A 27,706-nucleotide genomic window follows, 5' to 3' on the forward strand; every position below is an offset into this window, starting at 1 on the left:
TTTTCAATGTATTGCAAAACATTGATATTTGAGACCTGCAAACAACATCTCATTTTGGTGGTCTGATGTCAGATATTAGTTGGTATTCAAAATGCAATACAAACAGTTTTACTTTCAATCGCCCGTAGCGCATTAAGTTAACATGATGCCTGATATTATCCGTTATTAAGAACTTCTCCCCAACGACTAGTTTAGATTCATTTCACTTACAGCTTGCACGTTATCGCCGTCCATTGTTAATGTCACATGTTCTACTGCTTGAACTTGGGTAACCTACAAAAGAAGAAAAAAGAATACAAGTTGAATTAAAATTCACATATGTCTACGTCTCCAAAGGTGATTGGTATTCAAGAGGACTTTGTAATGTCCTCAGAGGCAGTGGGGGGGGGGGGGCGGGTGAATTTGCCTCTGAAGGCACTGATGGAGAATCATTGGGATAATAACGATAAGGAGCAGAAAAGAGCCACAATTACACCCAAATGTTCTTCCTGGAAACTCTACCCGATTCAGGTGAACAATTTACCAGTGCTTTATATTAATCACAGTTCACTGTGTGTTGACAGGTAGATGGCTAAGGCTGACCAGAATCACCAGATGCAAAATAGCTTCTTTGAGGAGTCATCAGTATTGGCTACAAATATGCTAGAAAGTCAAATAATGGTCACTATAATAATTACTCCAAACTTCAACAAGCATTTATTTACTGTACACCGTCGAGGAAGATTTCCTAACTGTAAGGTTTAATTCTCTAACACCAATGTCTACTCTTCAAACTCTGGAAATAACCTGGAGAGGCAGAACTATTAGGGAATGTACTTAAAAATTAATAAACTTTTTAACGAAATTTTCAGCAGGCTAAGATTGGGGAGGAATAATACTAATAATGGTCTTTAAGCTGAAGGGTGAAGTGAAGGCTGCAGTGTATTTGACATGGACTTCTGTGAAGCACAGTTAAAGAGTGGTTACCTAAAGTCAAATCTAACATGTCCAACCCTTCCCTCCAAGCATTCAATAAACTATAATACAACAACTGTTCCATTAAAGTGTGAATTTTCTCACAAGTTGACAGCATCCTTTGCACTCTCTAGATTCAAGGTCTAGGTTTTGAACTGTCCCTATTGTATACAAATCCCCCACCACATGGCATACACAAACACGTACACGTTAAATATGTATATGTAATCAGTAGAATCAAAGTAGGATGACTAAAAGCAGTTTCACTGGTTATAATGATCATCGGAAACATGAAAATATGCAAATTACGGCACTGCCTGTTCAAACAGATAATATCTGAACTGTTGAAACATGAAATATGGTCAGAAGGATTTTTTTTCCACTGTGTTAAACATCGATATCGCAACCCTGACTTATCCAGGTTACATTTTTCAAACAACAGCTTCGTAGATTAAAAGAACTCTTGAATGTCTGCTCTGCTGGTACACATTTTTCTTTTCCTTTTTGGCAAATGTAACTTGCTCACAGACATGACATATCTGATTCATTTGTGGTTGTTAATCTGTTACTTCCTCCTTTACTGCCTTTCCTTCTAGCTTGTTGCAAGGGGGAACTATTTCAAATTAAAAAATGCATGTGCATGCTTGGTGAACTCAGAATTAAACTTTAGATTCTGTGAAACCCGAAACCAAAATGCCAAGAGCATACATAGGGATTCCTTGCTATATTTTTGTATCATCAGAATACGTTTGGTAAACACTGCACACAAGATTTAAAGCTAGGACCATTTGTTGACTTCAAGTGATCAAAAGATTCATATATAACTGTGTACTGTGTAGTACTCACTAAGGAGAACCAACACAAGCCACAAGCCAGTTACTATGACCTACCGTATATATATATATGAAGCTAAATTTACCCAAGTTGCAATCTTTTTGTGTACAGACTTTTGACCTCAAATTACCACTGACCTTTTCACAGGGTTACATTGTGCTGTGTTCACAAAGGTGGGTCCACAAACAAAGCAATAAACTCATCCAAGCTTTACATAGACCTGGGATGATCATATTTACAAGGTTTTTTTTTACAGAAATTTGGACTTCTGTTGATCTTAAATTACCTTTCATCAGCACAGTTTGTGATAACTTTTTAGGTGTAATTAACAAATCAAGCAGGAAGTTCATCAAAGCTTTACAGTTTTCAGTTAATGTGTTTACAAGGTATTTGTACTCTGACCTTTGACATTCACACAAAACGAAAGGACTCTTGTTGTTGTTTTGGTAAGTTAGATCTATGAACTACACATGAGGTACATGTATCTAAGCTTTACATTAGACACCAAAATATTCCTGGAATAAAATATTTACATATGCAGCAAGTTTATGGGCCTCATTCTTGTTATTTCTGTACCAATTACAACATGGCACCAAGGCCTATGGCCCCTCTATAATTTTAAATTTTCTAGCACTGTACAAGTTTGTGTAATGTCATTAAGCTACATGGTAGGATAACATTTGTGGAGTCTTTCATACCATGTAACTTATAACCACTGATAATTGGCACAGTAAAATGTAACCATGTAACACTGGTAAAGGCTAACCTTAGGGTCACTTTCTTTTCCCCATATTTTTTTTAATGAAAATCTTAGGGTGTTATGAAAGATTTTGGAAAAGTGAACATAAAAGGAGTGCTGTAATCGAAGGCTTGTACAGCGAAATTAGCAATTTGCTAGACAAGTCACAAACTGTCCAATTTCTTTCAACTTTGATTTTGGGATACTTGTGAAGGAAAAGAAGAAGCCAAATTCCGCTAGTGACAAATTTTTGAAATGATCATTTTCCATAGAGTATGGTACCGTACATCAGCATCAAAGACTGTCAAATCTCCCAAAGGATATGAAAATGCCACTTACCACAACACCAATTGCCTGATATCATAAAAATTTAAACCTACTTTCATTTTCTCAACACATGTCCCACCTTGTCCATTTATTGTTTATGTACATGTAACAGCGTTTACCATTGCTCTTGTTTCATGTGCCAGGTAAAGTACAGTACTGTTAGGGGCTTATACAGTTATATATGTATGTATACATGAGACCTAGGAGCGCTAGTCTAATATAGGTCGATTACAGTCTGCTGCAGATTGTGTAATCAATACAAAAATGCAGGTACTAGTAGGAGCACAAAAACGCTTTGTTTCAAATTCATTTCCAACTTGAAATTAAAACATGTGATGACTTATAACTGCAACACAAGCTAAATACATACATAATGTTGCAGGTCTGTAGCACTTACTGAAAAAATTTGAAACAACTTTCATCTAGGTGACTTCTGAAAAATAAAGTACTTGATGTGCATTCAATTTTGTGTTTAATCCAAAGCAGAAAACTTACGTTTTGCCATATACAGCAGTTTGTCTAGTAAACTTGTTTCATTTTGCAAACTATTGAAATGCCAGACTTTTATTGTTCATGGCAGACTTAGGATACAGGAAAATATTGTTCCTTTTGATAACTCGAATAAATTGCTTTCAATTGCCCAGCGTATGGCATCGTCAAATTTTGGCAAGCCAAAAAGAATAAAAAATGCAGCTTAAGACTCCCTAAACTTTAGCGAAGAATGTTATTCACAGCAGAAAGGATGAAGTCACACCTCTGATATTCCTGACATACTTGTGGCTACCATTGTTGGGGATTCATCATCTACAGTGGTGGCTACTGTCTCCTGATTATCATCCTCTTGCATCTGTTGAACATCTTGGACTTCTACAATATCCATCCCAGTCAGCTCTTAAGAACGGAAAATGAAATTTTATGAGAAAACAAGAGACAGAGAGAGAGAGAGAGAGAGAGGGAGAGAAAAAAAAGAAGAGAAATGACTATTTTGTACAATCAATGAAACCAGTGTGTAAACCCATTGCATGAAATAAATCATAGTACTTTAATAACAGAGCTCTCCTCTGGTTGTACCTTTGTAGCATTGTTATGCTGTAGTCCGACTGTTGTTTACACACACACACAACTCCATGAGTGTGCAATTATATACATATATATATATATACAGTAATGCAGAGCTGTGTTTGGAACATACATAAATTCAGGAAACTGATAGCTTGTCATAATCAAAATTTCAGATCTACATGAGCAGCTTACTGTACATATATTAGACACTGAAGGTACAGTGGGAGAAATGATAATTTATGAAAATGAAAAAGTTTAGAGGGTTGGCGGTCACGGTGTAGACTTTTGACAGTATGACCACTCTTGAACCCACAATATAAGCCATGTTCAGACACATCACTTTGAGCCCAAAGAGCAGGAACAATGAGTATTGAAATAGTTTTTAAACCGCAATGCTTATATGCTGAAAACAACATTTTCATCCAAGAACAAGGTAGCAAACTCCTTGAGAAGAATGCTCCATTTGAAAATATTCTACAAGTTCAATATATAGCTACACAGAATGTCTTATTACTGTAGATATAATGATAATAAATGATGATTAATGATGATAAAAAATGATCATAAATGTACATGGTTTTGCAATGACTTAGCACTCCCAGTTAAAAGTTTTGTGAAATTTTCCACCCACAAGTAACCAAACCTTATTCTTTCCAATTTAAAAGCACTTGACATTTTGCCATACCAAAAGGACTTTGATGTACAACTTAAAAATATCTATTACCAATGGGGACAACCCAAAAATGCCTCACAAGTAAAAAGGTATCGTGTCATTCCAAAGTGCCTAGTCACATGTCAGGTACCCAGCAACACCACATGTCCTCATCATGTTCTTGGGTAAGAATGTGCTCTCAGCAACAACAAAACCTTACACCCCTTCCCACCCCTCTTTGTCCCATCAGGAAATGCCAATTTACTCCTGACATTCATTTCATGAGAAATCTCCTACACTGGTTGAACATGGCAAGCACAGCTGTACTGCCACTGCTATATAGAAATGACAACTCTGTCATGACACAATCTGAATGATAAATTCCTATGTACATGCTTTTTTTTGCATACAGCACAGCATGTTTAATCACTTGCTTAAAATATTGTGAATTTCTTCAATAGCCAACACAGCAACCACAGTCCTCCCAATAGCACTCAACAGGTCAAAGGTTTCTCTGTAATAGTTTGATAGAATAAATATTTAGCAAGGCTTCAAGTTGTTGGGGTGAAAGGTCAAGAGCCATGACTCTCTTCCTTTTTTACTAACAGCACAGGGCTACAATCGTGTAACAGCCTAGGTATGATAGCGATAACAAACACTATTTGACAATACAATATACATATATGTGTGTGTGATACTACTACTAGTCTACAGTGCCAGGTGTTGCCAGATATGGTCACAGTACACAATTGACAGTATAGTACACACAGCCTTTCAACCATCACAGGACAGCTTCTTGCACAGTTAGTACAGTAGATCAGAACAAAGGTACTTTGAGGGCAAAGGTCACTCTTGCTTTTGAGATTATTTCCTGCTAAAGGGTAAGAAGGTTAGGGAAGAATAAATTCTGTGAGACTGAACTACTGCTTGGAAGCTACTACAGTAACTACATACATCTATTGCTCAATACAACAAACAAGTAATACTGTTATTTACATACAATTAGATGTGATATTAAAGCACTAGATTGTATACAGTATATATACCAGACTAACCCATACTGATAGCTCATATGAAGTAGTATTCATACAGTATTGTATGCTGCCAGTGCAATCACTGCTATCAACATTACTCCAATGGTACTGGTGTTGATGGAACAACTTATAAAGCCCTCTGCAAACTAACCTTGAACAACTATAGGCTCAGTGTTGATACTATTCAACTGGTGTACATAACAAAAGTAACTCTGTAAATTTAATTCCACTGTCTATACACTGTGTATGAATTCAAGGACAACACTCTGCGTAAACCTCACACATCTACAACAAAGGAGACAAAATTACCCAAAATGGCCACCATAATCATTTCACTTGGATTTTGTGACATGGTCATTTCAGTATATATAGCTCTCTCTGATCCTTGAACAGTACTACTGAAGCATTGCAAGTATTTTGAGATGAGTAGTACTTATTCTATCCCTGGCCTTATTCCTTTTGAGACAGATCATTTGTACACTTGCAATTTTAAATGAAACTACAGTTCTAACCCTTTCAAATTATGGTAACATCATCTCACAAGCAATCCAGCGAGGCTAGATATTTCCATACTTTGAACTTTCTGCAAAGTTCACAATGCATTCAAACTGATATGCTACTATTCGTAGGGAATGTAAAGTGTTAACTTTACTAAAATTTCCTGCACACACGTTTCCTAGTCTTGGCGGTTTCCCTCTATTGTTCTCCGCAAAGCCGACTGCAAACCACTGCAGAGCGATATGAAAAGACACTTTACAATGAAATGAACTGATAAAACACCCTAGTACTAATGTTTTCTCTTCTTATTTTGTCAACAACTATCTGGATTTCTTTTTGCTTTCTTCTTATAAATGTCCCACGTAACCTGGTTCGGATGGTTGCAAGGTTTTCAAACCCTAGACATATAGTCCTTCTACATATATGCAAAACTGTTTTTGTCGAAAGTGCAATAAACTGGAAAAAGGGATGCGATCAGTTAGTTTCTTTATTCCGAAACATCAGAATGGCTGCTGTGTTATATCTGCATTTTTAAATAAATATGAAGAAGTGACAAACTTCCTAACATTATACATGTGCTTACAGAAGGTATACGATAGGATGGTCACAAACCTCCTCCAACTTAAAGTAACTTTAACAGCGATCAAAGCTCCACAAACAGTGCAGAGTACCTAAAATATTTCCAGACATCTGATTGTAGAGTATAACCTAATCATTTCATCAGACAATATCTAATGGCCGCTTATGTAGAAACAAACCTGTGCAAACGCGCTGTAAAGTTAGCAATGTGAATTTGCAATTGCCTTTAAATCGTGTACTAATTTGTGTACTAATTTGTGAAAATGGTGATACGTTTCTGAAATGTTGGCATTCTTTGTGAAGTTTGTCTACAGGGTACCACTGTCTAGTTGGCTTCTTACTTGCACACATTTATTAATTATTGTGGGATTGGAAATTCTGAGGGTATAGCTGGTGTTTTGCAGGGAGGTTTTTGCAGGGAGTGGGGGATAAAAAGTAGACCTTTCAAATTAAACATTGTAAGTTGTTATTATTTATTGTTTTTTGTGGTAAATATGACTGGCACAGAAACATATCATCAAATGTCTAATTCAACTTACTTTCCCTCATATGGTGAACCTTAAAGTGCTGTTTACTGACCAATACAATGACTTAATGTTGAAAAATTCTACCCCCCCCCAAAAAAAAAGAGATGCCAGGGTTTCACCATAATACCTTTTTTATTCATTCAAAAACTGATGTTTTTGTTTGTTTGCAATTAGCAACTCATCTGCAAAAAGGCAAGGGAAACACTATGACATTAAAATTATTAACAGTGAAATTGATCTTGGTGAAAACTCCCGGTTGTGGTAAAGAAAAGGAAAACAGGGAGAGCAAGATTGTTGGACGATGGCCATTTGAACCAAAGCCTTCCATGTGCTTAAAATGTAACATGATACATGGCTTGATATTACTACTAGTATGGCTTACACTGCATCCATTTTATAACCATCTCATAATATTACCAGTTATTTGCATAATTTCTATACTAAATTATTTTAAAAAAAAAAGTGTTCCTCCACTTCATTGAGATATGTTTCTTTCAAACGGTATGTCACTTGCATTTCCTTATTCTTTTTGTAGCCTACCTTAGCATTTCTAATCCTTTCAATATTACAACTCCTAAATTCTATTCCAAAATCTTAGTTTTCTTGTTCTATAGAACTTAAAAAACCACAGTTCACAAATTTAGTTCCCCAACAGTTGTACTCATATTTGTACAATAACTGCAGTGTACAGCCCAACGTGTGAATACAGACAAAGCTTCAACCAAGTGTATTTACCTTCCGTGACGTATGCAATCTACCTCATCATTTTCAACGTTGGGATCCACCCCAAATACGGCTTACGACGCCATATTGAAAACCTCCTCCCAATCCAAATATTCATGCCTTATGATGGCAAATATGTCATAAATATCATTTTAAGACTTACATTTAACTATTAATAATGTCATTACTGAATGGCCATCACTTCTGCTATCTATTTCTTTGTTTTTACGCCACAGGGTCAGTTGTTTCGGACAAAAACTAGGCTTGACATAGGGCACAAAGGGGTCAAAGTTAAGGGGACAAACAAGGCCCTGTATAGCACCAATATACCGCGAAAATTCGGTTCGAGTATACGTGGCTTGTTAGCTAAGATTTTCATCGTAAAAATCAGACATTTGCGTAAAAAAAGGATGCAAAATGTTCGGATATGATTAGTATGATTTTACTGGGCGGCAATGATTATCAACGACGCCAAATTAAACGCTAAACACAAATCGCGCTCTGCAAAACAGGCTACGATACTGCAAACGTGGGTTTTGTGCACAGTGATGGTTCGTGAACATACGCCTGCCAAAAAAACGTCAAAGATAAGCCGAAACGACAAGAGTATTAATATTAAATACATTAAACGATACATAAAACTTTAACTTATCGTTCACTTACCGTCTTAGGGATTTTGTCCACTTTCCCGAAGTATTTTGGGCCGGTTTTTGGTAACAAATTTCTCTGCGAAGGTCAGAGTTCGTGACCCACTGCCGGGTTGTTGAGTGAGCGTTACAGGAAAATGATGTGGGTTATAATTGACGTCACAAAATAAAGCGCTCTGACTGGTTTACATATATATTTGCATTTTAAATGAGCACAAGTCACATGCTCAGTCACCTGATAAAGTACATCATATTAGGGTTTCTGACCAAAAATATATGGAGACGTCAGCCAATTATCAGCTATGATATAAATGTAATGTTTGTTCATATTTGTTGGTATTTGATAAATGATTTTACTTCAGTCGCTTCTCGCAATCAAGACTCTTCTTTTCCCCCAGCTTTGGACACGTTGAATCAAAAGTTTGGCAATGGGGAGGAACCGATATTTAGAAAATAACTATTTAGCTGTTGCATTTAAACCTTTACTGGTCAGCATTATAAATGCTAATCTCTACGTAGTATCAAATTTAACATTTGACGGCGGTGTTTGTTCAGTACCTGCCAAATAAAACATCTGTTTGTCAACGAAAGACGTCAAGTAAAAGCAATGAATGATCGAATCCAGAAGGAATCCTCAGATCTTCGCTTCTGTAAATTATCATAACCTCAAATCAGCATCTTGAATCTACACCGGCTGCAACTGAAGTGAAGAGTCTGTCAATTGTCTGAAACAACTTGTATAGGACAGGTGAACAGTTAGCTAGGCTAACCAAGGCAACCATATGGGCATCGCAAAGTAGCCGAGTACAGGCCCAGCCTAAATAAAGTTAAAATATGACATTATTTTAATAGGCTACTATTATTTTATGACTAAGCTGTACCTTAGTGGCTAATACTGAATGTTGCCATTTCTTTTGGTACACCTAATACCTCACTCATTTGAAACCTCACTACATAATATTTTCTGTACATGCAGTCAACATCCTGTTATCAATATAGTTTTGATCCCCGATTTTGCCTCCACCCCAAAAAGAAGACTGTGGACTTTGTCAATATTATTGAAAACTTCCATGTTGTGTTGTTCTCAAATTATAATTTTATCACCCAATGTGACTGAGCCTTCACCCCAGAACAGAGGCGCAGTGGATTTGATTATTTTCATGAAACAATGTATTCTGCAGGCTCTATGACCAAATCATAGATGCCTTTAGAAAGGAGGCTTAGTGGATAATATTGTGACAACTCACACATAATGTTGCATCATTCTCAAAATAAAAGTAAATACTACTGGTGTCACTGTCAGTGTCACTGAGCCCTAGTTTTCAGAAAGTTAGTTTCCAATTGTATAGGGGAATTCTATAGTTTAGGAAGAGTTTTACATTTGTAGAACCAGATAAACGAACAAAATAAAACGAAACAGTTGATGAAAGTCATAGTAGTGTATATTCAAACGTTTTCGAAGATTTCCCATCTTCCTCGTCAGGAAATAGATAATAATATAGTCACTTATGTATAGTGCATACGAAAGTTGTAGTATTAATGATGACTATCCATGTTCAAAGATATAGGAGGTTCTAAAATAAGTTGAGTATATATGACGATCCATGTTGAAATAGTTGATTGTTTAAAACGGGTTTGAGTTTCTTGATGTACAGTGCCTCCTTAATTTTAATTTCAAAGTCTGTATAGCCGCTGTCTATGACACTAAAGTTGGTGATGTAAGCTGTTCGGCAGTCTATACAGTGAGTGATATGCTCATAGATTGCAGATTTGTCAGATAAGTGCTACTTTAGTGTCATAGACAACTAAAGTGCTGAACAACAGTATTCCTCCATAGGTTAATTTGATTTGGTCATGGGACTTACAGTTTAAGTTTGCATGGATCTACATGGTCCAAAGATTCCCTCCAAACTTTCATTCCTTGTTTGATTCCTTGCCGGAGGCAAATAGAATCTATGCGGTGGTGATGGTGTGTGTGTGTGTATGTTTGTGACACATGCAAGAGTTACTGGTGGATTAACTTCATAATTGGTTTGTGGATCTGTATTATTGAGTACAAGAAGCCTATTGTTTTTGTGAAGTTCAATGGTCATTTGAGGTCAATAGAGGTCAAAGGCTGAAAACTTTGTGAACATGATACCTCAGAAAAGTTAATTTTTGTTGAACTTCATACATGGTACATTGGTTCAACTGTTGAATACAAAAATCCTATTAAAATTGATGGAGGTCATAGGTCATTTGCAGTCAACCTTGAAAGTGAAATCTTAAAATCTTGTAAATTCTTGATAACACAAGAAGTATATATCTTCCTTGAACTTCATACCTAGTGTGTAGCCTCAGCCTGGTGAAATGCAATTCGTATTGAAATCACATGAGGTCAACAGGCAGCAAACCTTTTAAACATGATAACTCCAAAATTAAAGCTATAATTAATCTGTTAAGTCTCCAATACTATAATTTTAGTGGTATTAAAAAAAAGAGTAAATTTCAACTTCATTACTTCAAACTTATGCCACTTGGCTAGTCAAGTGAGCAAACTTTATAGTTGTGAGGTTTCTAACATCAACCAGTTTTTTAAAAAAAAAAGGTTAACATAATCAAGTAAGAAAATAAACTGCTATTTAAACTTGATGGTCTGATACTATAATTTTTTTCATCATATTGTTATAATATTAGATCATAAGAGGTCAAACATACCAATGTCTTAAAAAGAAAAAAAGAGAAAGTGTTTTCTTTTAGATATTTGAAGACCAGGTTTGTTGCTAATGTCATAATTTATTCCCTTTATAATCCTTCCTAGTTTTGATCTATATAGGCCTATCATTAATTATGCATTTTTTTTATCTACATGCAATTTTTTTTCTACTTTCAAATTGCAAAACATTGACAAGCTTTTTCTCATTTCACTCTCTTAGACTCACGCTTCATCAAAGTGATGATGTTCTATCCAAGTGTCCAGCATTTCTCTGCTTTCACCCTTTCTCTATTTACTTTCAACTTTGGCCTTTTTACCTTTGGGCAAGAGCTTTTCCTCCATCCGAGCCATTACCCATTTGTATTATATTCGAACCCCGAGTTTGGTGAAGTCTGCAAATTGGACTCTTCATGTCCCTCCAAAGTAGGTATTTTTGTTCTCACTTCTTTCCTTATAAGCTGTTATTGCATTCTTATCCACAGATTTTGAATGAGATATCAACTCTAAAGCATCACTGATCTGTATAAGAGATCTGGAAATACACAGAGCATAAATAATTGATAAAACTATGACAATATGAACGTGAATTATGGCTGGCTTCTATGTCAAGGCAAATTTTAAGGATTTTTTAGTTAATGTCCCATAGACAACAAAATCTGACATTTTGGTGGTTGGAACAGTAACTTTGGCTGTCCAGAAAATATGTTGCAAAAATAGCAAATGACTATTATGTACACTGTAGGAGAGATGTATATGTTTGATGAATAGAACACCAGCTTTTAAAGTTCAATATCTCCAAACTGATGGAGGATGTTACCAAGGTAATCATTTTACCATTTGAGATGTACTTAGTTACAATGTAATCTGAATTTGATGTAAACAGCTAGTTGTCCAGCAGACGACATCCAAACCTGATTTTGGTTGTCTGAACAGAAATTTGGAAGTCTTGGACAACCGTAATTACCATTAAATTTGCCCTGCATGCTAACATTCAGTATAGTTAATGCTTTACTCCATTAGAAGCAATTTTTTAATTTGAATTTTCTAGAAAGCCTACACATGCTGCAGCGCTTGGCTTTAGTGCTGTAGTTTTTGGTTACGATGCTGAAGGCTCAGTAAACTTAAGTCCTGCTGGTGTGTGTGTATGTGACGGCTAGCTTGTAAATTCTGATATCACAACACACAAAAGTTGAATCAATGTCATACTTGGTAGGTGGATGCTCCATGATGTGTAGATGTGCCCAATTGTTCTTGGTCTCCATGACTTGAATAATGAGTGGGCGGGGCTTAACATAAGATTCATGACCTCTTCGTCAACCATATGGCTGATTTAGTTCATATTTGGTATGGTGACGTAACTATGTAGTAAGTATATGTTCTTTGCAACAACAATTTTTACCTCATTAATATTCATGAATGGGTGGGGCTGAATGGGAAAGGAAGTCATCAATACCAGCTATTAAACACGATTGCTCAACAAACACACATTGAATGAATGTCATACTTGGTAGGTAGATCTATGCCCCAAGATGGGTACAGTGTTTTGGTTCCCATGACATAAAAATTAATAATGGGCGGGCTTAATGTTAAATTGGATCATAGCGGTATGGTGATGTTGGTACATAGTAAGCACCTTTTCATGATGTTTCCAACTTTATGTCATGTTCCATGGTTTTCATCCTTGGCATATTAGGTTTGTCACACTTTATTCATAACATCAACCAAGTTGTTTTTGTGTGCATATTATGAACATTAATCAATGAGCATAAAATTCTTAATCAGATTTCTATGCAGTAGTATGTCTCATTAGCTTTATACATGTGCTAAAATAATATAATGTAAGTTTACAGGTACATACTTATGAGATCATAAACTTTGACCTCATTAATATTCATGCATATCTGTTTTTTATACTGTGTCACTAAAAAGACTTTATCAACATGTACCTTCCTTCATATGTTGCTACATTAGTAATTAGATAATCCCACTTCCTTTTGGTGTGTAAAAGTTCATGAATATTAACATGTATGGCTTACCACACTATGAATATGTTTAGACATCGGAACCACTAAACCTTTTTGTTTTCTGGTTGGATTTTCAAACCCTTCATAACATTTATCATGATTTGTGCACTTATACATTACAGGAGAAGCAAACCAAATTAAGGTCTTTAATCTTATGTGATAGTGAATCTTATGTTGAACAACTTCTCCATCATCAAAGAAACAAAATAAATATCATGGTTATTATGTCAAGTGGCTGGCATTTTTTCAATCTGTGGTTATTGTCAAGTAAAAAAAGCTTTTTTTTTAAAAGAAATATTGCATAAACAAATCAAGGTGAACTTAAAAAAATGGCAATTGAAGCACATGCAATGTTGAACATAAATCTCATGATAATTATGTAGATATGGTAATGGTTAAATTAGTTTTGTTAGCTTATTTTTCTTACGTTTTAAAGAAATTTAAGTTTTCAATCATCCTTTTTTATTTTTTTTATTTTTCAATTTTTCTTTACTGTAAACCTTTGTCAGCCTTAGACTGCTCACAACTCTCGATCCTTGGCACATGCTTTCCAAAGTTTCCAGCCTTATTTCCCTTTCATAATTCCCTTTTCAAGGCATTTACAGTAGTATGCATTTGCAATTACCTATATTTACCTGCAATTTTAGAATTGATTTATCTACAGGTTCTGCTAAGCTCAAATATATTCACCTTTTAGCAATAGTAGAGAACCAGTGGATGTATTAGTTTCTTCTGCGTTTGTTTGACCATTTGTAGGCTATGATAGTTCCCTGCAAACTTTGATATTTGCTCCTCATCATTCTCAAGCACATATAACTACTCAAAAAGTCTAACTCCAATTTGGACATGTACGTAACTTAGCAGATGAACTTACACAGAACCACATAATGCCGACCAATATAGAGTACTTGAATTCTGTTACCTGAAATTGTTGGTTTCCCTGACACTTTCATCAATATCAGCCGACAGAGTATACTTGCTATATATATATATATATATATATATATATATTTGACTAGAATTTTATAATAGACAGTTACATACAGTATTATGTAAATTGGAAATATTACAGTTGGCTGGGCTACTTTCAAGGATTGTTTTTCGAACGCTATCTGTGTCGCCTTGTCGTTTGATCGTTTTGTTGAATATCAAATTGTTGACACTACCCACTACATATCGAGGATAGTACTGATTGTCAACTCCTCTTTAGAAATTGTAGAAGGGGAGTGAGAAGGTGATAATGATTACCTTTACAAATACAGGTTGTTTTTTTTCTGTCAGAATCTGCAAGATGTTAGCGGAACTGGGTTTTTTTGTCCTATAAACTTTTCTTGCATCCCTCAGAGCCTTCTTCCTGTTGCCATTTGGATTTAGGTGTAGATAGGATGCTACATGAAAAGCCAGATCATTGTCTTTTTTAAGATTCTTAGCTTTTGATAAAAGTTTAGAATTTCAATATTTGGCTACAGTTACAAAATTGAAACGGTATTTAGCAAGGACTGTGTGAATTTCCCTGGGTTAGATGGTGCTTGAGGTTCTTTCCCAACCGTGAACATGAGAAATGCATGTTTGGGTTTGGTTTGGCTCTAATCCTCCACATAGTGCTGTTTATTTCTGTTTTTTTGTTTTACTTTGAAGGATGCAGTGGAGAGGAAGTGTTGGGGGTATGAGGATAACTGTCAGTATGAAGACAGACACAACCAAGAATGGCCAATATGTACAACGTTTGATAAAAGATGGTAAGTTGTATAGCCGAGGGTGGTGAAGCTACAGGGCTGGTAGTGTGATAAATCTAAATGGTGTCCCTTTCATAAATTGTTAATGGCAAGTACCTCTTTTCATTTTTGTATTGAAAGAGACTAAAAGTGCCCTTTTATTTTTTAAAAGAGGACCCTTTGTTGAGAAAATTAAGAAAGCTGTTATGAGAACATGCCCTTTTGTTGAAAACATAAAACAAACAAAAAGATGATTAAAATGTTCTGCTTTTTGTTGAAAAACAATCAAATGTTGGAATTTGTAGTACAGAATGAACAACAGGTCTTCCTTGTTGGTCCTGTTGAGGTGCTCTTGTGGTTGGCTTCCTTACATTAAATTCACATGAAGATGTGTCCCCCTCCCCCTCCCAACTAGGTGGACCTCCTGCTGCAAGTTTTTTTTAAATGGAAATCAACACCAAAACTTTTGATATTTCATCTTACAGGGTGTCATTTGATCTGAACCAAACTGTACTAACCAATCCTTAAGTTTCTTCAAGTTAAAATCTCATATCAAGATTCAAAAGTATCAGAGCTTAGATTTTTATTCTTCTCTGGTCCTGCTGGTTCTGTGTCTCAACTGGATGTCTGATATAAGTAGCTTACACAAAGAGGTGTTAAGAGGGTCAGCATAAAATTGGGGACATTTAACTTCACACACTTTCTTCATATCAAAGAGGTTAGCTTTCTGTAAGTTGGAGCCATGTTTTATTGTCATGACCCCTTCACCTATCCCCACATTCACCCCTCTCATTTTACTTTCATGATCAATATTTCAGACTCAAAGCAAAGCATTATATGGAGGCTGTGTTTTTTGTAGATTTTTTTCTTTTTTTTTCAAAACTTGTGGTACAGAAAACATACTCAATTTTAAAGAAAATCTAGGTTTTCCAGAAAATTTGCTACTACTAGTTCATCGACCTCACACCAAGATCACTATATTTGGATATGCATTTATTTCATTCCTTTCTTACAAGTCTTCAAACAACATATTACACTCCAGGTTTTCTTCGTTGAGCAGTTGCTGCAAAAGCTTTAAGGTAACTTCAAAGGCTTATGCAACATAATGTGAAACTCACTGCTCTTGTGGCCCTTCAGCCATTTCTCATTTTGCTGAACTGTTACGTAGTATTGTGCCTTTGATATGCCTTGTGAAATTATGTAGACACACCTATTTTTGTTTTTATTTTTGCATTAAAATATATTCTTTTTGTTTTCTAGGGCCAATTCTTTGGAAGAGCAGAGAAGGAAATACTGGAATCGAACAGATTTTGGATTTGTCAGAGAAGAGAAGAATTCCATGAAAGAGATTTGTAGCCAAAAGTTAGAGCAGGTAAAGATGACCTTTCTTCTGTCAAACATCATCAATAGTTGACAACAACTGACTGACATTTTCTTGTATTCCTCCATAGTATTTAAGGAATGGAAGAGAGCTAAGGTGGTGTGCCGCCCTCTGAAAAAAGTAAACTTTCCGTTGCTTGCAAGTGAAGTTTTTTTCTTGTCGCTACAAAATGCAGACAGTAATGAAACGTGGTGCCTTGTTATCTGGAACTGAGATGTCCATCACTGCTATGTACACTGTGTTGTGGGTATTGACAGTAGTTGCATGTATTGACTGTACAATAGTGTCTAATTACCGACGGTAGCAAGCTGTGTGTGTATGTTCTGGGATGGTGGTGTCTAACACTTCTGTTACACCTCATTCGAAACTAAGTCAGATAACTGGCATCAGACATTTCTTTGTGCGCAAGTCTTCACTTCCTTTAAGGGATGGCTAAGAAGAAAGTTAGGGATAAAGGGGGGGGGGAGTGGGTCAGGAGAATGTGAAGAGAGAAAGGATAGGAATGTGGGCAGGGGTAAGGGGAGGGGAGTGATGTTATATGAAGTATTATATATATATTTTTGATTAACATGGTTCAGTACCCATTTGATAACTGAGTCTTTTTTTTATACACAGCATATCACTGAATGAGACTGTTTTCCTAAATTCAAGAAACATCTTGCTTCACTGAAAATATCTCCTATTTTAACCAAGAAGAGTTTCAAATATCAGAAACTCTGTGAAGACTTAAAACATAATTTTTGAAGTCAACTGACTTCAGAATAGATTGATAAACAAGACAATTTAATTTTTACCCATTTCTCTTCCTCTTATGCAGCATATATCAAAGTTAACTTGTTCAGCTTTCATACGACACTGCCTTGCAGAGAATTTGATGCTGGATTTTACAGGATACAGATTTGAAAACCCTGTTGAAAAGTAAGTACCTGTGCCTACCTCAATTCAATTCAACAACAATACCATGCAATAGACATCCTTTGAAAAAGGTTGCAACGTCAAACACTTGTGATATAAACAATGCAAATAACAAAACCAAATGTCGTTTTTCTCTGTTTAACTTCTTCAACACTCTTTTGCATGATAATGTCATTATCGATATTCTATTATTCTGTGGGAAATACCAGATCAGTTTGAAGTTTTGTATATAGTACTTTTTAGTTTACATTTAATTTGAGTGTTAATTGATGATTTAACATGAAGCAAACCAGTTCTCTATAAATTGTGGCTATCAGCATTTTTTCTTTCAACTTGAACATACCAAATGGAAGAGTCTTTGTATTTCTAGTCTCCTAACAAGTTACTTTATGATTCTTTGTGAGTTTTAAAATATCCTGGTGCAACTTATTAATGTAGTTTACTATAATGGGCAGCTATGGGAGTAGTACGTGTGCCCACATTTAATAGGATATCTAGACACCGAGGAACACTCTACTCCTTCAGATAAAAGACATCAAGTGGATGTCCTCGGAGCAGGACAATTTTGTGAGGAAATCGTGTCAGGTTATAAAGCATTGAGGGTGTATAAGAAAAAGAAGGTAAGAATGTGATTTTTTTAGGGAATTTTCATGATGTTGACAGGACTAGCAGTTTCTTAATATTGTCTTGTCTTAATATTGTTTTAATTATTGTTTTAATTATTGTCTTAATATTGTCTTAATATTGTCTTGTTTTAATAAACAGGTTCAGTGTTGCAGCCTTTGAGACACCTGGTATCATGAAAGCAAACTGTGTTGTCAACAAAAATTATCTTTTAACTCAGAATGAGCACTTCTCCACTTTACAATCATGGTAAGAGGATTTTTGCAGCAATTGTTAATTCTATTGTTGCTTTAATAAATACTTTGCTCTTAGGATAGGTTCATAAAGGTTTCTTGATTCCTTGCCAAAATGGCAAAAAAAAACCCCAAAAAACATGTGATGGTCATGGCATGTTTGTGTCTGTTTACACACTTGCTTGTAATTATGACAACTCAAAAGGTACAGTTAGAAGTTAGAACTTGGTATGAAGTAAAACCGTATTGTTTCTGTTTGTGGAGGGCAAAGATCATTTGAGGTCAGCAGAGGTCAAATTTGTAAATAGAGTAAAAATCCAAATGCAAAACTTGATTAAACTTCACACTGTTTTATAAATCTGCTGTAGTTAATATAAGAGGCCTTCTGGGTTTTTTTGAGCTGATCATAGGAAAGGTGTCTGCAGAATTTATATATTTCAACTTCAAACCCCCACCTTGGATCAACAAAAGTTTCACTAAGTCACACGTTTTTATTAAGTCAATATTGCAGTAGAAGCTACTGTGTCTGTAGCTTATAAATAATTTCCTTCCGTTACTTATCAATTTTTGTCTGAAATGATGATATTTAACCCTTTTCTAATTATACAGGTATGGTGAACTCAGAGAAGTTTCACATGAGGATTTTCAGTTCGATGACTGCGATTTGGTTTTGGAGAAACCGACCTATTTCATGAAACTGGATGCAGGTATTTTTAAATCTTGCATTGGTAATATACCTTGGCCTTTTCATCTGTTGTGGTTTATTTGTTATCAGATTATATTATATGTAAATGAAGATTGTACTACACAACAAATTATAAAGCTTTGATGAGGTTTAACCCATCAAATCTCATTTTCTTTGCCACCTTGTATGAAGGGTGACTGTAATAATACTAGATGTTTAATATATCAATTGTTGTTTGTTACTGCTGGGCTATACATAGAAGATACATATTCAGGGATGTGCCCACGCTGGGCGGCATTTGGCGGCCCCGCCCAGCACTAAAAATTACCGCCCAGCACTGTCTTAATAATCGTGAATCCCGCCCAGCATTAGTTTCATTCTAAATTCCCGACATTCCTAACAATATATTCAACATAAATTGGGCCTAGCCTATGCCAAAATCATACAGACTAATAATGCATCAGTAACGCATGTGAGAAACATTACTTACGGCTCTCAATTGGTCCGTTGTAAATTCTCAGTGAAACAAACTAAAAACTTGTACCAGGTACGTAATATATTTCACTAAAAAAAATTTCATAAAAAATGAAAATTGTTAGCAAAACTAGTACTTGTGTATGTGCTTATAAAGCTACACAAGTGACAGCATTTGGCATCTGAGCACCTTCAAAAATCGATCAGTATACCCGGCACTCAGGAAATCCTGGGCACAACTCTGCATATTATGTCAGCATTGAACCTAAGATATGTTGGTTGTCACTGTTTAAATATCATAGTAGTACCATCACGGATGGAAGAAACTCATTTGGTTTTTGTCTTTTGCTCTTCTCAGGGATTAACATGTATCATCATTTTTGTGACTTTGTCAATCTGTACTTATCTCAGCATATTAATGGAACGTTTTCAAGAGACATCAATATTGTCTGGTGGGATATGGTAGGTTTCACAGTAACTTCCTTATTTATATCAACAGTACTGAAAAAAATATATATATTTGATGGTTTATATTTGATGGTTTACATTTGATCATTTTGTGTAATACTACATAGTGTTTGATATTAAAAATTACCAGAAAGTTGGAGGTTAAAAAACGAAATTTCTGCTTGACAGAAATACACTATTTGTGGTTTATAAGGTCAGTTGATGACCTAACTGAATCAGAGACTTGCTATAGTTTTAATGCAAAAAGTGGAATGTGTCATGCTTTGTGTCTGCAAAAGTTACTGGCAATTTAAGTAGATGTGGAAATATTTATTACATGGAAGAATAGCAAGTATATGGAAGAAATTGAAATCTAGGCCTTAAGCACAACAAAATGGAACTATCACCCTTATGTCAGATCTCATAGATATTAAAATGAGAAGTTTCTCTGTAACTTATGATTGTGTCTGTTGATATCAAATTGTTGACACTACCCACTACATTTCGAGGATAATACTGATAGTCCACTCCTTATTAGAAATCGTACAAGGAGAGTGAGAAGGTGATAATGATTACCTCTACAAATACAGGTATTTTTTTTTTCTGTAAGAATCTGCAAGATGTTAGCGGAACAGGTTTTTTTTTCTTTAAAGTTTTCTTGCATCCCTCAGAGCCTACTTCCTGTTGCCATTTGGATTTAGGTGTAGATAGGATGCTACACGAAAAGCCAGATCATTGTCTTTATAAAGTTTCTTAGCTTTTGATGAAAGTTTAGAATTTCAATATTTGGCTACAGTTACAAAATTGAAAAGGTCTTGCCCCTGCAGTATTGTCTGCAAGGAAATGCCGTTGGAAGGAAATTTTATACTAATTGTGATGATCCATGAACTTTATGTGGTAGCTTTAATGTGATCATGTGTTTCACTCGATATTGCAATGCAGGAATAAGGAAATATCAATGGACATTTTCACTCAATATGTCTATAACTATTAAAAGTTTAAAAAAAATGTATGCATTTTTTAATAATTTGACACTTATTGCTCTCCTAATAGTAAACACTGAATGATTTTAATATTTAAATTTTTTTTTTTTTTAAATTTGATGTACTGCTCTTAATACATAGGCCTACTAAATCATTGTTTCTCTGTTGGCGTGTCAGAATGGGTTTGACAAACACTTGGAATAATGCAATGAGAAGAGGTTTCAGGGATGAAGGTCTGCGAGTCAATGTATCATGGACGTATTAATTCCATTTGTTTTATTATGTTTTGGTCTTGATTGAATTTGAAACTCTAAATTACATCTTAAGCTACAATAGCTTGTTCACTTCTAATCGTTTTTCCAAATGGATGCCTTTTTTCACATCTGCAGGGCAATCATGGATATGGAGATCTGTTTGAACAAACCTGGGAGGCTTTTACACAGAATCCAATTATCAAATTAAACAACTGGGAAGGAAAGAAGGTAATGATTTCACACCTGAAAATTCTCGAAGGGAACAGTTTAACAAACTCAAGCCACTCTAATTTCTCAACACCTCCCACCCTCTTCCACCTCCTCCTTCCTTCCCAAAGAAGGGAATAAAAGGAAACCCCAAAACATCAGATTTCCCCCAATTCTTTCTGATTTGAGTATCTGGTGAAGTATATAATATTAGCGTTGCATCTTCAACTCCTTTTTTTGCGGAACAGATGAGTGTATCGTACTCTCGCAGACATGTGAGAGTTGTTTACAAGTGTATTTCTTAATATTTTCAAAATTGGCCTCCATTTTCTTCTTGTTTTTACATCACAGGTTTGTGTTAAATCAGCTGTTTTTAGCTTGCTCCCTCGGATGAGGTTTGGCTTCTTCTACAATATGCCCCTGGTTCCACACTGCTCTGGTAGTGAAGTAATCAGAGCCTTCTCACAACATGTCCTCCATAGGCTCGGTGTAAAACAAAATAAACCACAGGTAAATTTCAGTAAACCCTGAATCGATATATCTGTATATAGTAATGACCATAGTGCATCCTAAGTTGAAAGCAGAAAACTGGAATTCAATTTGAAGAAAATCATTAAAGCAAAGTTTGACAATGTGCATCTACAAATGACGTCACAAAGAAAATCTACGGTACGATTGGAGAATTAAACAAAAGTATGATCTTTTTTTTTCTTAAGGTGATAATGTATCAATAAATTCATGTGATTTATAGTTACAATTTTTTTAATAAAATTTTTTAACATTCTGTGTTTTCCTTTTTGAAACAGAGAGGAAAAGTTCGGATCACATTTTTGGAGAGGCAAAGTAGACACAGGAATATTGTTAACCAGGATGAGGTAAGTGACATCAACTTCCAACATTCCATTGGTTAAGCTATTTTGTTTACCACCTTTTTCAAACGAATAAAAGAAGTCAACCATGTTCATAACCACTTGTTTGTGTTTGTATCCCGAAGTGCCTTCTAAGAGACATTGTGTCTGTCTCACGAAGTGCCTTCTAAGAGACATTGTGTCTGTCTCATGAAGTGCCTTCTAAGAGGCATTGTGTCTGCATCACAAAGTGCCTTCTAAGAGACATTGTGTCTGTATCACAAAGTGCCTTCAAAGAGGCATTGTGTCTGCATCACGAAGTGCCTTCTAAGAGGCATGGTGTCTGTCTCACGAAGTGCCTTCTAAGAGACGTTGTGTCTGCATCACGAAGTGCCTTCTTAGAGACATTGTGTCTGCATCACGAAGTGCCTTAGAAGACACATTGTGTCTGTATCACAAAGTGCCTTCTAAGAGGCATTGTGTCTGCATCACGAAGTGCCTTCTAAGGCATGGTGTCTGTATCACAAAGTGCCTTCTAAAAGACACTGTCTATATCACGAAGTGCCTTCTAAGAGGCATTGTGTCTATATCACAAAGTGCCTTCTAAGAGGCATTGTGACTGCATCACAAAGTGCCTTCTATGAAGCATTGTGTCTGTACCACGAAGTGCCTTCTAAGAGGCATTGGAACAGATTTGCATCTTGATTATTTCTGAATTTAGGTGATTATGTTTTGAAGCACTTTCCACCTGATTTTAGCTATTCTGGAATATTTCATGGTTACCATTTTATTCAATTTGAAAGAAGTACTCCCAACTCTATAAACATCTCTAGCTAAGATAAATCTGACAGTTTCAGTAGATGAGATGTGTTGTGGTACATTAACATTAGTAATGAGAGTCACATTGTTGATTTTGTTGGTCAGGTTGGCTAGTCAGCCCTATCTTCTCTGGTTTTCCTTCTTCATTTCTATTGGTCCAGTTTAACTCAGCTTATTTAATGGATTCAAGATTCTCTTTTTGATTGAGGACACTTGCAATTCACTTGGTATGAATTTTTCGTTGTTACTTGATAAGAAGTTGCACGACATTTCTTCTTTATTGCCGAATGGTTTGTTTATATATGATCAAGTCTTTCTTGAATAGAAGGAAAATCCTAATTGTAGAAGCTTAACTTGAACTTTAATTGTAACACAGTATGGTTTATATTCCTTTACCATATAAACTATGACAATGTGCGAATAATGTAAGTTTTAAGGTGAGAGCTCTTCAAGCCATGGTTTGATATTTCTTTTCTTTCCTCTTCTTGCTGTTTTGAAGTTAATGCAAAGTTGCATGTTATGGAGCCCAATATAGCAAGGACTAAGGGAAGGTGAATTTGGCAAATAAATATGACTTCTGCGAAGTGTGACATCATTATGCAAAACATTGATCCAAACATCAGTTTTGTGAACTTCCTTGGTTACTTTCAATATCGTTTCCTTTAACATTCCACAGCTGATAAGAGCCCTTGAAGATGCTTATAAAAATATAGAAGTTAAGAAAGTTGTCTACAATTGGTGAGTCCCTCAATTTAATCAAGTGTGCTTATTTGGTGATATATTATCATTAACCTAATTCCGTAACAACATATATTAAAATAGTACTTAACTTTTTTGTAACATACATGAAATTTAGAAGTAAATAATATATATCATAAATATATATATATATATATATGTATATATATATATATATATATATATATATATATATATATATATATATATATATATATATATAAATGTATTCAAGCTTGATGGAATCTACCATTCCTGTAAGTTTTCAGTTTAAACTTATTTTATATTGATAGTACATAGAAGAGATTGTACTTGAATTGAAAAAGAAACAAGATAATAATGGTGTCATTGCTATTTCATCATATCATTTAGACCCTCCTGAATATTTGTCTTTCTGTTACATTTTCTTATCAGGAGAACTATTTCCTTTAAAGAACAATTAGAAGTGAGTATTTAACTTTATCAAATCAGTTTCCACATCCGTAGTGGATTCTGTCACATCAGAAAAGATCAAACAAAATTGGAGCATTTCATTTTGTGTTTGTGTATCTGTGCATGTATTATCACCATAACATATTGGCAACGACCTCACATTCCTTGAAGGTATTAATTTTGTTTTATCAATACATAAGTTTAAAATGTCAAGTACTATTTTCATGTATTGCTGTATGCATGACCTTTTTATGCCATTTGTCTTTTATTATACTTCCACCAATTCAGAGCTCCACTCATCTCATTTTATTAGAATTCCACAAGTCTTTGTAACCCACAGGGATTTGCTAGTTCTTGCAAGTTACCTGCCCCATAACCCTTTACAAGTGTCCAGTTTATTACTCTAACTATAATTGAGATCTTCCATCTAACGTGTGTAGCCTCTAAATCATCTTCAGGAATAATTTATCCGCTATTGCATAGCAAAATACTATACAGAATGGTCAAACTGCTGTACAAGTGCAAAGAATGTACAACACTATTTTTTAAACATAAGAACCATAGTGGGCGTTGTGGTCAAGTGGTTATAATTGCGTTGTGTCCTTGGACAAGGCACTTAATATCCATTGCCTCTCTCCACCCAGGTGTATAAATGTGGACTTGCGAGGTAACTTAAATAGTGCACCGGTTTGTGGCTGCACCCTATGGGAAGTCCCACGGGGGGCACGTGGTTGTGGTGCACTGTGGTGCCCCAGGAGAGATTGATTGAATTGTGCACACTTTGGTGTGTAGGTGTGACAAGTTACCAATGACCAAGGCTAAGTTGTCAAAAGCGCTACGATCTCGATGTAGCAGTGCTAGATCCAAGTGTCTATTATGTATGTTTGTATAGTATTTTATAAGAGAAAAAAATCAGAGACTTCAGAACTGCTACAGAAGATGTTTACGGCTAAATTATTCTCTGATCTGTAATCTGCATTGTGTATTCCATAAAATACATGACAAACAGGATACCCATCTTCATGATATAAGTTTCGTTTCAGACTGTTTCATTTTAACCACAGATCCTAGTTAAATCCAGAAATGAATTTATGTACATTGCATTTGCTCATATTTTTCAACTTTATTTTTTTGTAAATATGTTACATACTGGCATTGAGGAAACCCCAGATCACTACTCTCAAAAGTTTTTCTGTGTCTACTTTGCAAAGTTTGAATCTTAAGTCTTACTGGAAATAAAACAAAATCTTCTTTCTTTATCTCTTTTCACAGATAACCCATAACACAGACATATTTATTGGAATGCATGGAGCTGGACTTACCCATGGGTTCTTCCTGCCCGATTGGGGTGTATTGTTTGAATTGTAAGTTGGATTCAGAGAACGATATCTTGTTTTATACATCTTAAGAGTACCATGCACTGTGCCCACAGTAGATCTCTTTGATATATGTGTTATGGTACTATATACCTGCTGCTGTTGTGCATTTGTTCAACATTTTCATGCAAGTTTACCAAAAACCTTCAAAGTATATAGTTTATATCAAAACCAAAAATTGATAATAAATCACCTAGTGAAGTATCAATTACCATGTAATTTATGGTTTTGTTACATTCTGACAAAATCATTAGTCATGTTTGAAAAGTAAATTGTGTGTATTTTTGTTGTTGATAATTTTTAGAAATCTTGTCTCATTATTAGGCAATCGTAATCAAATTTCTGAACAATATTAGTGATCTATTCAGAAATTTAACCAGAATATCAAAAAACTCATCAAAAGTGCCTTATGCTTATATTTTTCGGTACTTTTCTGCATTTCTTATCACGTCAGATACAATTGCGGTGACGTCCACTGTTATCACGATATTGCTAGATTGAGAGGAGTGAAATACATCACTTGGGAGAAAACAGAGTTATTAGCTTCTCACAATGAGGTAAGTGAATAAATGTTAGGAGCCACATGACACTGCTGGACTTCATACCAGTGAAAACAACTTGTGTACAAGTCAGAGGCATTGAGACCCAGGTCAGGCCCCCCCCCAGGGGACAATTATATCACAGAAACCCCTTTTGTACTCTTCTTTTTCCCTTATTGAAGTGTACTGTGAATATGATTAAAGCCTATTATTATTGCCATATTTTCCAGGGCCCTCTAATTGAGTGAAAACAACTTGTGTACAAATCAGAGGCATTGAACCCAGGTCAGGCCCCCCCCCAGGGGACAATTATATCACAGAAACCCCTTTTTGTACTCTTCTTTTTCCCTTATTAAAGCGTGATTAAAGGCATTGAAGACTCGCCCCAAACCGCGTGCGGCCATCTGAAAAAGTTAACTTTCTGTTGCTTGCAAGTGACGTTTTGTTTGTGTCGCTACAAAATGCAAACAGTAATGAAACGTGGTATCTTTAGCTTGATACCTTGTTACCTTTAGCTGGACCTGAGATGTCCATCGCTGTATTGTTTGTACACTGTGCTGTAGGTATTGACCGCAGCTGTATGTACTGACTGTACACTATAGTGTCTAATTACCGAAGGTAGCAAGCTGTGTGTGTATTTCTAGGATCGATGGTGGTGTCTAACACTTCTGTTACACCTCATTCGAAACTAGGTCAGATTACTGGCATTAGACGTTTCTTTTTGCGCGAGTCCTCACACTCTTTAAAGCCTATTATTATTGCCATATTTTCCAGGGCCCTCTAATTGACCTGGACTCCTGTTCTGCGGTGCCCACCTTTCCTACCTCTTGTCATATACCGGTAGCCTATGTTAGCTGTGTGTTGTTAAAAATAGATATATGGACTGTTGACTCTCTTAGGAAACTTTCCACGGCAGTCACCATGACGTTTCTACTATGTTATGTTAGAAGGCTTTTGGAGGATATTTTGGTTGCCATATTGCACTTCCCCCTTTTTAAAATACGCTTCATTCCGTCCATCCAAACACTCACAAATTTTTACAGCCAATGGTTCTTGATTGCTTTTGCAACGTTTATTTTTCCACAACATTTTTGCAGACTTTGCATCCCACCCTAAAGACGCCTCATGGTAAATTCAACGATTACAGTTTTAACGTCAAAGAGTTTTTACGGCTGATGAAGAATGCCTTGTACCATGTCAGAAACCACCAGTCTTACAGGAGGCATTTTCGTGATGAACTTTGACCTCGGGTGTCAACATTGGAGTTACTGTTATAGTCCGTGAAGCTGTATTTCATAAGTACAGTATATTGGACAGTTAATCTCTGTTTTATGGCAATAACAACATTTTCAATTACTCCCTTTTGGAGATTTTTTGTATTTTTAACCTTTTAAAATTTATGTTTACCAAGGTGCTTTCAATATGGCAATTGTAGTAGTTTATAATGGGGAATGTCTTTGTTAGATTGGTATGCTATTAGCAATGCAGTATTGCAATGCAATAGGGTCAGGAATGTACATAAAAATGCAACAAAATACAACAAAATACAGCCGTTTCTCTGAGTACTGCTCAAATTTTATACATAATAATAATATTTTATTGTTTAAAGTATGGGATTTTATTCTTTATTTTAAGAACTGTTTCTATCAGAAGTCATAATTATTCTAATTGTATAGCAAAGTGTCTTAATTACTCATTTGACTTAATTATGGATGGGAAGTTAATTATCGATAGAGATTTT

General features: G+C 35.5%; 2 protein-coding genes across 7 annotated transcripts in view; one reads left to right on the forward strand and one right to left on the reverse strand.

The window, feature by feature from the left end:
• Positions 1–8,740, reverse strand: part of LOC139962124 (orphan steroid hormone receptor 2-like) — a 31,651-nt gene extending 22,911 nt beyond the window's left edge. For all 4 annotated transcript variants that reach the window (XM_071962036.1, XM_071962035.1, XM_071962037.1 and 1 more), the window contains exons 1-3: positions 8,593–8,740; positions 3,609–3,745; positions 211–273 (exon numbers count right to left, since the gene is read on the reverse strand). In XM_071962036.1, coding sequence (XP_071818137.1) covers positions 211–273; positions 3,609–3,734 — 189 coding nt within the window. In that variant the 5' untranslated portion in view covers positions 3,735–3,745; positions 8,593–8,740. The remainder of the gene's footprint in view (positions 1–210; positions 274–3,608; positions 3,746–8,592) is intronic.
• Positions 8,741–8,794: 54 nt separating this feature from the next.
• Positions 8,795–27,365, forward strand: LOC139962125 (EGF domain-specific O-linked N-acetylglucosamine transferase-like). 3 transcript variants are annotated; one of them, XM_071962039.1, is made up of 16 exons: positions 8,795–8,889; positions 11,492–11,694; positions 14,934–15,034; positions 16,271–16,382; positions 17,209–17,309; positions 18,072–18,179; positions 18,773–18,870; positions 19,681–19,784; positions 21,142–21,234; positions 21,565–21,723; positions 22,020–22,088; positions 23,557–23,618; positions 24,033–24,063; positions 25,323–25,414; positions 25,881–25,983; positions 27,063–27,365. In XM_071962039.1, exons 2-16 carry the CDS (start codon positions 11,512–11,514, stop codon positions 27,207–27,209), a joined length of 1,563 nt encoding a protein of 520 aa, XP_071818140.1. In that variant the 5' UTR covers positions 8,795–8,889; positions 11,492–11,511; the 3' UTR covers positions 27,210–27,365. The 3 variants fall into 3 exon arrangements, with proteins under 3 accessions (XP_071818140.1, XP_071818139.1, XP_071818141.1); XM_071962038.1 differs by lacking the exon at positions 8,795–8,889 and adding an exon at positions 8,896–9,324; XM_071962040.1 differs by lacking the exon at positions 8,795–8,889 and adding an exon at positions 9,381–9,402.
• Positions 27,366–27,706: the final 341 nt, after the last annotated feature.

The sequence above is a fragment of the Apostichopus japonicus genome, chromosome 20, assembly GCF_037975245.1.
Source record: "Apostichopus japonicus isolate 1M-3 chromosome 20, ASM3797524v1, whole genome shotgun sequence".
Classification (NCBI taxonomy): Eukaryota; Metazoa; Echinodermata; class Holothuroidea; order Aspidochirotida; family Stichopodidae; genus Apostichopus; species Apostichopus japonicus.